Source organism: Oryx dammah, unplaced genomic scaffold, assembly GCF_014754425.2.
Source record: "Oryx dammah isolate SB20612 unplaced genomic scaffold, SCBI_Odam_1.1 HiC_scaffold_27, whole genome shotgun sequence".
Taxonomy (NCBI): Eukaryota; Metazoa; Chordata; class Mammalia; order Artiodactyla; family Bovidae; genus Oryx; species Oryx dammah.
In genome coordinates this window covers 7,609,538-7,623,121 of record NW_024070211.1, presented here as the reverse complement: position 1 = coordinate 7,623,121, position 13,584 = coordinate 7,609,538, and the positions used below count along the sequence as shown (strand labels likewise).

Genomic DNA, 13,584 nt, shown 5'->3' with positions numbered 1-13,584 from the left:
CACTTTCATCAAGATGCTCTTTAGTTCTTCTTTGCTTTCTGCCATAACGGTGGTGTCATCTGCATATCTGAGGTTATTGATATTTCTCCCAGGAAATCTTGATTCTGGCTTGTGCTTCATCCAGCCAGCACTGTGCATGATGTACTCTGCATATAAGTTAAATAAACAGGATGACAATATACAGGCTTGGTGTACTCCTTTCCCGATTTGGAACCAGTCTGTTGTCCCATGTTCAGTTCTAACTGTTGTTTGTTGATCTGCATACAGATTTCTCAGGAGGCAGGTCAGGTGGTCTGGTATTCCCATCTGTTTCAGAATTTTCCATAGTCTATTGTGATCCACACAGTCAAAGGCTTTGGCATAGTCAATAAAGCAGAAATAGATGTGTTTCTGGAACTCTCTTGCTTTTTTGATGATTTAACGGATGTTGGCAGTGTGATCTTTGGTTCCTCTGCTTTTTCTAAAACCAGCTTGAACTTCTGGAAGTTCACAGTTCACGTATTGCTGAAGCCTGGCTTGGAGAATTTTGAGCATTACTTTGCTAGCATGTAAGATGAGTGCAACTGTGTGGTAGTTTGAGCATTCTTTGGCATTGCCTTTGGGATTGGAATGAAAATTGACCTTTTCCAGTCCAGCAGCCACTGCTGAGTATTCCAAATTTGCTGGCATATTGAGTGCAGCACTTTGACAGCATCATCTTTTAGGATTTGAAATAGCTCAACTGGAATTCTGTCACCTCCACTAGCTTTGCTCGTAGTGATGCTTCCTAAAGCCCACTTGACTTCACATTCCAGGATGTCTGGCTCTAGGTGAGTGATCACACCATTGTGGTTATCTGGGTCATGAAGGTCTATTTGTACAGTTCTGTGTATTCTTTCCACCTCTTCTTAATATCTTCTGCTTCTGTTAGGTCCATACCATGTCTCTCTTTTATTGTGCTTATCTTTGCATGAAATGTTCCCTTGGGATCTCTAATTTTCTTGAAGCAATCTCTAGTCTTTTCCATTCTATTGCTTTCCCCTATTCCTTTGCGTTGATCATTGAGGAAGGCTTTCTTATCTCTCCTTGCTATTCTCTGGAACTCTGCATTCAAATGGGTATATCTTTTCTTTTCTCCTTTGCCTTTAGCTTCTCTTCTTTTCTCAGCTATTCTCTTGGCAAAACTCTGTTAGCCTTTGACCTACTTCATTTTGTACTCCAAGGCCAATTTTGCCTGTTACTCCAGGTTTCTCTGACTTCCTACTTTTGCATTCCAGTCCCCTATAATGAAAAGGACGTCTTTTTTGGGTGTTAGTTCTAGCAGGTCTTGTAGGTCTTCATAGAACCGTTCAACTTCAGCTTCTTCAGCATTACTGGTTGGGGCATAGACTTGGATTACTGTGATATTGAATGGTTTGCCTTGGAAACGAACAGAGATCATTCTGTCGTTTTTGAAATTGCCTCCAAGTACTGCATTTCAGACTCTTTTGTTGACCATGATGGCTACTCCACTTCTTCTCAGGGCTTCCTGCCCACACTAGTAGATATAATGGTCATCTGATTAAATTCACCCATTCCCATCCATTTTAGTTTGCTGATTCCTAAAATGTCGATGTTCACTCTTGCCATCTCCTGTTTCACCACTTCCAATTTGCCTTGATTCACGGACCTAACATTCTAGGTTCCTATGCAATATTGCTCTTTACAGCATCAGACTTGACTTACACCACCAGTCACATCCACAACTGGGTGTTGTTTTTGCTTTGGCTGTGAATCTTCATTCTTTCTGGAGGTATTTCTCCACTCTTCTCCAGTAGCCTATTGGGCACCTGTTGACTTTGGGAGTTCATCTTTCAGTGTCCTATCTTTTTGCCTTTTCGTACTGTTCATGGGGTTCTCAAGGTAAAAATACTGAAGTGGTTTGCCATTCTCTTCTCCAGTGGACCACGTTTTGTCAGAACTTTCCACCATGACCCGTCCTCTTGGGTGGCCCTACACGGCATGGCTCATAGTTTCACTGAGCAAGACTGAGCAAGATGGTCCATGTGATCAGTTTGATTAGTTTTCCGTGATTGTGGTTTTAAAAGCATAAAAGCATATACTTAATTAAAAGCATATACTTAATTACATATACATTTAAAAGCATATGCTTAATTATCCATGTTCCGATTAGAGCTTGCAAGTTTACTTCCACTGCTGTTTTGTTGCAATTATGAATGGTATATTATTGCTTATAGTTTGGCTATTGATAGTGGAAGAAAATGCTAAAAAAAAAAAAAAAAGAAAATGCTACCGATTTTTGAAAGAAATTATTCTATTCAGCAACATCATCGTACCTTCTTAGAAATTCTGATAGTTTCACTTTGTTTTTACATTTATCAAACCATGAAGTTTCCTTCTGGTGCCCCAATCTAAGAATACTCTTACTTAGATTGGGGAGAAATTATTAAACAAATTTTAATTTGTAAGCCTATCCTTTAACTGATTAAAGTCAGGATTTTAGTAGAAAGTTTCTTTCAGTGTTCTTTGTGTACCAGTGCAATGAAACTCTCCTAAGCAAAAGGGCTCCATAGTTGATCAGAGTTTTGGAGACTCAGAATGCACAAATTTGTAAGTTCCTAGAAGCACAATATAGAAGCTGTTTAACTTTTCCAGACATTTCAGACAACAAGCTTTTCCCGAATAACAAATTTTGATACACCCTATTTAAATACCTAACCTACAAATTACTTGTATTTATAGCCTCTATGTCTCAGAAGACCAGGGTAAGTTTGGCAAGATTTTAGATCTTTCCTGTAAGCTTTAGATTTAAATCTTTTTTTTTTCTTCTAGATTAGAATTATATTTTGATGTGTTCAGTGAAGGCAGAGTGGGTTACTGCTCACTCCTCATATCTGTTAACATGTTTCTTGGTGATAATACAATTCCAATACAAACATTGTTGAATTTAACTTTTAAAGCTGTCTATTTTTTCCCCCCATTTCCTTTATTTAAGTCTGTCTACTATTATGAGGTAAATTACCTAAAGCTTAACTCTTGTATTCTCTATTCTGCATTACAACAGTGTTTTATTTTTAGGTTATTTGCAGTGTTTTTCCAACTTGCTGTTTCAGGAAAGAATTTTTAGCTCCAGTGAAATCTTATTTTAAGGTCATTATGTACAACAGACTGCCAGGCCCCAGTCACCTGGAGGCCCAGCTCCACCTGGAGGCCACCCCCCAGAACACAGCTTGAAAACATCTGGGACAATGGCAATGTCCCCAGGACCTCTGAGTTACTGGTATTAAAACAGAAACACACTACTAATTTTAAGAATTTTTGAATCCTAGAATGTTTTCTCCTGAAAAACAAAAGATTATCAGTTTAACAGAGTAGAAGAGTGTGGTAGAGAGAACCTGGGGACAGAGGCAAGAAACTCAGATCTCCCAAGTGGGCTACCATCCAGATGTGTGAACTTGGCGATGTCTCTTGGGCCATTTGCTTGCAAAGGTGTGAGTAGGAGGTGTGGGGTGGGGGAGTGGAGGCCATTGAAATACGTGTGTTCTGAACTGTTCTGTGAGCTCTCATAGGTGCTAGAGGGGAGCTTGGGTCTCCACTCTCCCCACCTTGCCTTTCAAAAGAAGCAGCTTTGTTTACCTATATATATATATATATATTTTTTTTTTTTGGTAATCGGTTTTACCCTGGGATTTATATAAGATTTTATTTGAACAAAGAGCAGATGGCTTAAAAACTGGTATGGGGACATCCCTGGTGGTCCAGTGGTTAAGAGTCCACCTTCCAATGCCGGGGACACAGGTTTGGTCCTTGGTCAGGGGACTAAGATCCCACATCCTGCAGGACAGCTAAGCTCTGACGCCACCACTACTGAGCCCACGTGCTCTTCAGCCTGAGCACCACAACTGGAGAGAAGCCTGGCAACTAAGAACCAATGTAGGCAAATAAATAAACAGATAAATAATATTTTTTTAAAAAGTGGTATGTATATATAAAAAAATCATTGTACTAAATAATCTCTACAGTCATTTCTTCTAGTTTAACATTTTGGAGTTTTTTTTTTTTTAACTAAGACAGAAAATAAGTTTTTATGAAAAATAAATAATTTTAAAAAAAAGATCTTCATTGCGGTCTGTGGGCTTCCCATTGCAGTGGCCTCTCTTGCTGTCGAGCTTGGGCTCAAGGGTGCTTGGGCCTCGGTAGCTGCAATACATGGGCTCAGCAGGTGCAGTGCACGGGCTAGCTGCTCCATGGCACGTAGGGTCTCTCTGGACCAGCAATGGAATTGGTATCCCCTGCACTGCAAGGAAGATTCTTAATCAGTGGACTACCAGGGATGCCCAAAGGTCAATCATTTCTAGCTGAGGAGCAAACCAGGGTAAAAACTTTTCTTGGTGAAGAACATAAACCAGAGTGGTTATTTCCAGAGTCAGTGGTGAGTCACCACCACCTTTAACTCTGGCACAAACATAGCACTAATGTGCAGTGGGATTGGGTTAAAGAATCAAACATAATATTTCACTTTTCTGCCTTTTCTATGTTATTACCTAAATGTAAGTGATACTTATTTAAAATACTACAAAGAAAACTCAATTCACAGGATTAAAAAAAAACCACAACTAACTTTATTAGCTTTAAAAACAAAACTGTTACCATTAATCACAAAGATTTCCCCCAAAATTACATTCTGCTTTTGTCACCTTGACAAGACAAGGAATGTTTAAAGGTCCTCAAAATACAGAAGCGCCAAAGTAGACAAATAACAAAGTACTACACACTACGAATTGCCACTTTAAGCATACTAAAATGTGGAATACACACATACGAATTATCGACCCGTTTTTGGAAGTACAGTAATATTCCCTACAGATGATAGTAGCAGAAAGGTAACGTCCCCCAAAATGTAACACAAGGTAACAGACATTTGCAGATACAATAAGAAATCTGACTCCTGGGTTCAGTTAACTCAGAGGTGAAATGGTGGAGAAACACTTCTTGAGCTTGGAGGCTACGCACAGCATAGGAGGAATGAAAGCACGGGCCCCGCTTGGGCTGAGAAGCGGTGGGAGGAGTATGGCACGCTAGCAGGACTAGCCACCTTTATCTCTCCTCAGTCCCCAAGCTGAGTTAGGAAGACTGGGGACTGAATAGAAAGCAACACAGAAAACACAGACTAGGTGCATAGATATACGTCTCCCCTTATGACAAGAACGGACAGTCAGTCAAAGCCATGCAGGAGTCCCAAGGGCCTGCAGAACACAGTTTTGTTTCCAAAGGAAATGTAAAATGTAGGTTTACAGGATAGACCACACGACTGATTCAGCAAAAGGCCTTCAAATTTTTGTTTAAATGGACAGGGATACTTTGACTTAGCCCAAGATTAGCTCTTTTTAACCCTAGCTGGAAAGTTCTAATTTGACCCTTTTTATAATTTTTTGATCAGTGAATCTAGGAATTGGAAACTTCAGTTGCTTAGTTGCTTGTATATTCATTAATAACAACACTCTACAAATTATTACAATTTCCCCCTGATTCATGGTTAAAAAACAATGGCATTCCAATGAAGGTGCGCTCTGACTGAACCCACTCCAACGGAAGTTTAAAAAACATATATTTATCAAATTGTTGGACAAGGTTCATAAATCTTATTCTTTAAATTTGTTGAACCTTTTAAAAGACACAGTTCTACCACACGGACTTACTTCTTAAGCTAGAAGGTAACTATGTCTCCAAGTCTTTGGTTTCTTTATATTAGCATACTTATTGTAAGAAATTCCTTTCCTACAGGAAGATAAAAATGCAAGTGAGCCAAGAAGGGAAAGACTGACTAATCTCACCTGCAGGAGACATATGAAGTACGTAACTCTGGAGAAAAGAGAGACATCCACCAGACAGTGAGCCTGACACACTGAAGAATTTTGTCATTTCCAATGCTTAATTATGATTTAGATTTTCCCTTCTGAAAAAAAAGCCATGGACTATAGACAAGTCTATATAAAAACATGAAGCACAGGTCGGCCTTCAATCATTAACAGAATTCCATCTCACAAACACTGAGTGAGCGTGCCCTTCCATTGCAAGCTCTTTCCAAATCATATTAGATCTCAATCTGCTTCATTACAGTCATGTCTCAAGTATGCCTATTTATATTTTAATCTGATTATTATGAAAATCTAGGAAAGCCTACATAAAATGTCACCACAATTCCTGGCTACCAAAATAACATTAAGTGGATTCCCAATCCAATGGTACAATGACAACAAAAACGCAAAATGTGGAACATTAAATTCATTCATTGAAATTACTAAGTCACTGACTTCATCAGATAAGATTTTTCTTACTCATTGTACCTCACTGGGGAAAAGGAATTTTTTCCCCTCTTGTTTCTTATGACCGGTTATTGCGGCCTCTGAGTGTCTTTAAGAAGTCAGTGCAAGAAAAAGTAGAGAAAAGCCACAGCCTGGATGTTGGGACTGCCAATTCGAGAACCTGGGCTGCCTTCTGTGGGCTTCGTAGCAAGTCACATCTCCTGCTTTCTCATCTAAGCAACACGAGGATTCGACTATATGATTCCCAAAGTTGCCTTCAGCTCTGTAACTGAGATTCTGAGAAACCAAATATTTCTACTTTATATCACAACATTTTAAAAAGACGGGATTAATGTGAATGGGAAAAACAATCATATTCTAGAAGAATGAAAGTGCTAGACTGACGCTATCTCCTGGTATCTCTTTGAATATCCCATAAACCAAAATGCTTATTTAAACTTTTATGTTATAAACAACGAATTCCAGTTGTATAGCACAGGGCACTATAGTCAATATCCTGTGATAAACCATAATGGAAAAGAATATAAAAAGGAATATGTATCTGTATGTATAACTGAATCACTTTGCTATACAGCAGAAACTAACAAAACACTGTAAAATCAACTATATTTCAATTAAAAAAAATACCCTTTATGTTGAACTTAAGAGTTCCCAGTAGCTTTTATTTGGCTCTTAATTACTGATAGGTTTTAGTGTACAACATTTTGGAGAAGCAGAATGTGAAAAGACTAGTTTGCTTTCACCTCATTTTCAGCTCTCCAAGGCAAGGGAGCTGTTCTTACCATTTCTGCCTCTTAGCACCTAAACTAGTAGATGCTCAGAGGCGTACACTTCTAAATAGAACAGATTCACTTCTGGTTTCGTCAGGTGGGTAAACTGAAAGAACCTAGACCACAAGAGCCCACGCATTGCAAGTTCTGTCAACTATTTTTATTGTCTTATCATTTTCTTATTGTCTACAAATGTTTTTCCTAACAAAAAGCATCATCTTCTTCCCTCACAATTGTCTAACCTGATCAGAGATCACGGTGTCTAAAGAAACCATGGCTATTATACTTACAGTTAAATCTAAGTGATGACTCAGTTTCAAAGAAGAAATGTACATAAACTTACTAAAAGGTACTTAAATAGAAGATGAATGAGACTCGTCTCTCATAAGATGGATACATGAATTGGATACAGAACAGTCAAAAAAGATCAGAGATCATAATACTTGGGGAGATTCTGGTTGATTTCACAATATTAAAATGTTAATGGGCAGGAATTGCCTGGAGGTCCAGTGGTTAGGACTTGGTGCTTGGGTTCAATCCCTGGTGAAGGAAATAAGATTCTCTCAAGCTGTGGGGTACAGTCAAAAATTTTAAAAAGTTAATGGGTTTAGTAGTTTTTCTTTTAGAGCTCATGTTGTGGAAACACTATACTAGAAAGAACAAAAATATTAATGTTTTCTATTCAGAAAAGTTGCAGTGGAAGCTTGGAGTCTTAACCACTGGACCACCAGGTAAGTCCTCAGAAAAGTTTTACATAGAATAAATTAAAAATATATTATTTAATATATACTTAATTTTGGTTTTTTTCTTCAATTTATTCAACATTGAAAAAAAATAAAGAGAAAAAGAAATATTCAGGTAATCTGCATTGTTAGGGGGGCTTTCCTGGTGGCTCAGGCAGTAAAGAATCTGCCTGTAATGCAAGAGATCTGGGTTCGATCCCTGGGTCGGGAAGATCCCCTGGAGAAGGAAATGGCAACCCACTCCAGTATTCCTGCCTGGAGAATTCCATGGTCAGAGGAGCCTGGTGTGCTATAGTCCATGGGGTCACAAAGAGTCAGATACAACTGAGCAACTAACACTTAAATTTGCATTGTTGGACTATAAAAGACAGTTTTAAGTTAGGGATAGAATATTCTTTAATTGGAAGGTACAGCATGAAAGCCAAGCCAAACAATAAAACATCACGACTTCTGATCACTTAGAAAATTACAGTGAATAAATATTATCTAAAAGAAAATTCAAAATTTCCAAATGTTGAAAATACATACATTTCCTGACTTACAGAGTTTGTTCTGCAATGATAAGTTAGTGCACCCAGATAAGATTAAAAACTGGCTGAATTTAGAACTACAAAGTAAATTTATTAAGTGGCTGCCAGTTAAACTGCCAAATAATAAATTTAATGAGTTTAATAAGCTGCTTACAGAATCACAAATTTCAACTGAATTTACATCGAGGCTTACCAGTGGTGGATATATACAAACAGAAGAGTTGATCATCTCAGCATATCTGAAGGTAAGGAAAATATAGAAAACTTTTTTTTTTGCAATAAAGTTTAAGTCCTTAAAAATAAATTCTACTGCAATAAGAACATCGAGACCACAGAAACACATTACCAAAAAAGTTCTGACAGCATGATCTGAATTTCTGCATTTTTCTTTTGTTGTCGTGGCAGTCACACTGGTTTATTAGTTCAAACTCAAAAGTCCTTGCACAGACACAGCAAGGAGCCCCAGACACTTGCCTTACAAAGAAAACCTTGGGGGAGCAGAGAACCAGTACGGCCACCTGACCTGAAGCAAAGCATTCTTAGTTACTACACTTCTACAAAAAGGACTTTGAGATTCAAACAGACCACAAAAGAGTTAAGAAGATGTCTGTTCAATGATACACCCTCAAACACAAGTAGGAAACAATTCTGTTTTAAGGGAAAGTGCCAACTGGAAGCCACGGTAAACAAATTTCATCCAAAAGAAACTCTGACCAATGAATTATCCATATCTGCTCCATCTTTCCCCAATTCACAGATAAACAGTGTGTGTGACTCCTCTTGTCAAAGCAAACAGAGAATGTTTAAATGGACAATTTAACAACAGTCTTCAGAAAATCTTATCAGTACTTTTTTCTGATTTAAAGTCTATGAATGATGACACACAAACATGAATAATGACCACTCAGCTGGTGGCTGAAGACGGGCCGAGCTACAGGCCAGGATGCATCACAAATGGGAGAGCGTGGTAGCCGCCTGAGATCACAGTCATCAAGGTCACAGTCATCAAGCTCACAGGTGATGCGTCTCACTTCCAAAGCAGCAGCTCTTTGCCCGGGGCGGCATTATCAGGAACTGGGGTCTATTACGTATCACTTTGCAATGAGAACAGTGTGCACGTAGATTTGGGCACCTTGATTCTGACAGTCGAAGGGAACTGGGCATTTCTTCCCCAAAGCTAAAGAAAAAAAACCACTTGAGAAAACAAATGAGTTTCTGTGAATTATTCTCTATGTCAGGTCTCTTTCTGGGCAAAAAATTCCATGTATATTGAATACTGATAAATCTTTGACCAAAAGATATGTTGGGAGCCAATAGACCATTACAAATATACTCAACTAGATTATTAAAACTGTAATACTTTTTATTATTATTATTATTTTAAGACTATTTTTAAGTTCTCAGAAATGGAACTGCCCTGGGTGACTACCATTTTCACTTTGGGGTACCCCGTGCTATCCAGAATCAGGGAAATCAATGTTTCTGGAGGAAGCCATTCTCCTAATTTGCTGTTTAAAAATGGTCAAGAGTTGCCACGTGGTGGGGGCTAATCCTTTAAAGTAATATGCTGTTCAGAACATCAGTTAAAAATTGTGCTTTTAACTGATCAGTTAAAACTGCTACTCCGTGCCCTACTGTCCCCAGTGTGGGTGCTCTGTGCCCCCCGGCCTCCCCTTGGCTGAGCAGTGGTCATGGTGTGGGTGGGCATGTCCCCGCCATCCCTGGCCAGGTGGGCAGCGGCTCCGCGCCACACCACCAAAGCCTCAAAGCGCACAGTCGAAGGCCTGGGGCTCGCCCAGCGCTGCGGTTGGAGGCTCTGGGCGCCGTGTCTGGGTGATTCTCTGTTTGGGGTTTTTTGTTCCTTCTTCCTCTTCAGTTTCACTTTCACAGACGTGAACCACCACGCTTGGTGTGGACTCGGTTCCTGCGTGGAGTTCATATTTCTCTCCTGCGGAGGGAAACAGCAAAGGAAGGGTTCTGAACCTTGAAACTTCTTGTTCTACTCATGTTTGCATTGCTGATTACTGGCTTTTCAATCTGTAAATCCTACGTCATAGTACTTTATCTTGTTTAGACATTAGATAATTGATGCTTTTTAAGGTTCTTAAAAAATTCTGGCATTTCAAGAAATTAGTAGTGAGGAGTACTGAGTGAGGTCTTGGGAGTTAAAATGCAAGTGCGAATTACTATTCTATGAACAACGCAAGTGTTCCTGCTTAACTTCATAATGATTTCTGGGTTCCCCTTGGGAGACACCTGTAAGGTTTCAGGCAGCATTGGCAATCTCTTATAGGACCTCAGGGACCCAAGATACAGCTCTCCTGTCTAAAAACAATTTCCCCTCAAATGCCTTTTGTATCCCCTAATGTTAATGAAGATACAACATATTTTAGGTGTATGAACCAACAAAGGCACTGCTTTATTATATTATTTTGGAGGGATGAGAGAGAGAAATTAAACAGAAGGAAAAGAAGAGTGGAAAAGAAATATAAGAGAAGAATCTGAAGGGATGATATGGTATCACCACCAATTCCTTGATAAACTAATCAGTGTAGAAGTTGTCTGTCTGCTATTTTGATGGCAACTAATATTCTCTAATAATCTGTCATGTACTAGAATTTGGAGCAGTAAAAACTGCAGTTAGATTTACTATTACGTATATATCACTTAGTTCTTGTGTGTGTGTGCACGTGCACGTGCACTCAATCTTGCTCAGTCGTGTCCAGCTCTGTGATTCTGTGGACTATAGGCCACCAGGCCCCTCTGTCCATGGGATTTCCCAGGCAAGAATACTGTAGTGGGTTGCCATTTCCTTCTCCAGAGGATCTTCCCGATTTGGGGATCAAACCTGCATCTCCTGTGTCTCTTGCATTGACAGGCAGATTCTTTACCACTGTGCCACCTGGGAGAGCCCTTAGTCCTTATAACCATGTTGAAGGGTAGTTCCTATGATCCCTATTTTATTTTATTTTTTTTTTTATCCCTATTTTAGATGAGAAAACAGAAGCTCAGAAAATTGAAGCTAAATAACCTGCTCAAGATCACAAAGTTAGCAAAGGCTAGAATCTGGACCCAGGTTTGTGTGACTTTTTAACTTCCACGCTGATCGTGTTTCCACTAGTTGGCTAGAACACAGATAGCTAGATGAATGAGGGCTTTAAAGCAAAAGTTTCTTGGAGAAAAAAATAGGGGAGAGAGAAGTTTGTTACCTGGTCCCAATTTGGAAACAGCACAGAGTAAATCATAATTTATAACAGGCGTTGCATCTTCCCCCTGCTTCCACCCCACCGGAGGTGACGCAGGAGGGGAGATGAGGAACTGCTTGGCAGGTTGGGGCGGCTGTAAATACGACTTGTCCCGTGATTCACTGGACATCTGTACCTGCAGGGAGGAAGATACTCACAGTGTATGACCAGGCTATGTTTTTCACTTTCATCTTCCCATTAACTATAGCACCTCTTTGGAGAAAATGTAAAATTTCTCTTTGACAGGCTACCTAGCTTCCAGGGGCGGGGTCAGAGTCTGTCTGGTTCACCACTGAACACTTAGTGCATGGCACAGAGCATTAGGTGCCCAATAAATATTCGTCAAATAGGAAGAAAAATCGATGAGTAGACGAACGGACAATGAATCGTATTAAGCACTGAATTCCAGTTTTAGAAGAGATTAGGTTATACCGTCACCATCGACTCCACCAAGACGTGTCCAAACATAGCTTTCATTTGTAATGTCAGACAGCAAACCCCATCTTAATTTTTTTTAATTTTGAAAGCTAGACCAAAGGGAAAAAAATGCTTTGTGAAAACTAAAACAGTACACTTAACAGCTGATCTAATGCTTTTATTTCACTAATTCTTCCAAGAAGTGATTGGTTTGTCAGAGTCTTATCAATGGAGGATTAGAATAATAAGGATGGCCAAGTCTCATTAACTTGCAGGATCCTCTGCAATTCTAAAGTCTAGGACAGCCTTTCTATATATGCTGTCTGCTCCCTGCACACCCCTTGGGCTGGGAGCCAGTTTCAATAGGGCGCCTCTTAGGAATCACAGCCCACGGAAATGAGTCCAGAGACTGCTCTTCTCACATCTTGCAAGGACGTCCCATCACAAGTGCCACTCTAGATGACAGGAGAAAAGTGACCTTAAGGTGGTAGGGCTCAACCCTCTCAACCCCAGATGAGAAAAGCTGCCAGATAATATTGAAGCCCTCTGTTAGGCTAAGCAAAACAAAGTTAGGAGGGCAAATATGCTTAATAAACTTATACGTTTCTGTATCTGTAAAACAAAGGGAAAATATGTTTACATGATTTGCTGATCGGGATTGTTCATTTCAAAGACTTCTGATACGGTAATAGAGAAGATGGAGAATTGACAGTGTCGTTGGATGGAGGAAAACAAGTTCAGCCCACTCTGCCCTCTGCACAATGAAGTAAGTACCTGTGCGAAATACAGCTTCAGCTTCCTTCCATTGAAGTCTGTCTCGTGGAGTTCTATTCGAGCCCGTGCTGCCGCCTCAGGCTTGCTGAAATTTATTCGGACTCTTCTAAAGCTTTTGAACAACTGAAATGTAACTTGGTCATCATAGATGGTGAAAAGTGCTTCAAATCTCTCCTACAAAGTGAGGGGCAGCACAGCAGAGAGAATAAGGGTGGGGGCGGGGGGAGGAAAACCTTTACCAAGAGGAAATTTAAATCATTAAACATAAGTAGTGGAGTAGAATTCATTATAATTTTTTTTTCCCCCAAGAAGCATTCTTTTCCTGTAGGTGCACAAGAACAGGTGGCCTGTTAGTCATATGCTAAATTCTGCACTTTGCACTTATTTTAAAAATAACCATTCAGTATCACAGTTGTCCAAGTCTATGCCCCAACCAGTAACGCTGAAGAAACTGAAGTTGAACGGTTTTATGAAGACTTATAAGACCTTTTAGAACTAATACTCAAAAAAGATGTCCTTTTCATTATAGGGGACTGGAATGCAAAAGTAGGAAGTCAAGAAACATCTGGAGTAACAGGCAAATTTGGCCTTGGAATGCGGAATGAAGCAGGGCAAAGACTAATAGAGTTTTGCCAAGAAAATGCACTGGTCATAGTAAATACCCTCTTCCAACAACACAAGAGAAGACTCTACACATGGACATCACCAGATGGTCAACACCGAAATCAGATTGATTATATTCTATGCAGCCAAAGATGGAGAAGCTCTATACAGTCAACAAAAACAAGACCAGGAGCTGA

The 13,584-nt window shown here is 39.6% G+C and overlaps 1 protein-coding gene across 1 annotated transcript in view; it reads right to left on the bottom strand.

Moving 5' to 3' along the window:
- Nucleotides 1-8,196: 8,196 nt before the first annotated feature.
- The window catches only part of RCAN3 (RCAN family member 3), a 29,936-nt gene continuing 24,548 nt past the window's right edge, over nt 8,197-13,584 (bottom strand). Inside the window, exons 3-5 of the mRNA XM_040229679.1 lie at nt 12,785-12,958; nt 11,558-11,729; nt 8,197-10,296 (exon numbers count right to left, since the gene is read on the bottom strand). Coding sequence (XP_040085613.1) covers nt 10,112-10,296; nt 11,558-11,729; nt 12,785-12,958 — 531 coding nt within the window. The 3' untranslated portion in view covers nt 8,197-10,111. The remainder of the gene's footprint in view (nt 10,297-11,557; nt 11,730-12,784; nt 12,959-13,584) is intronic.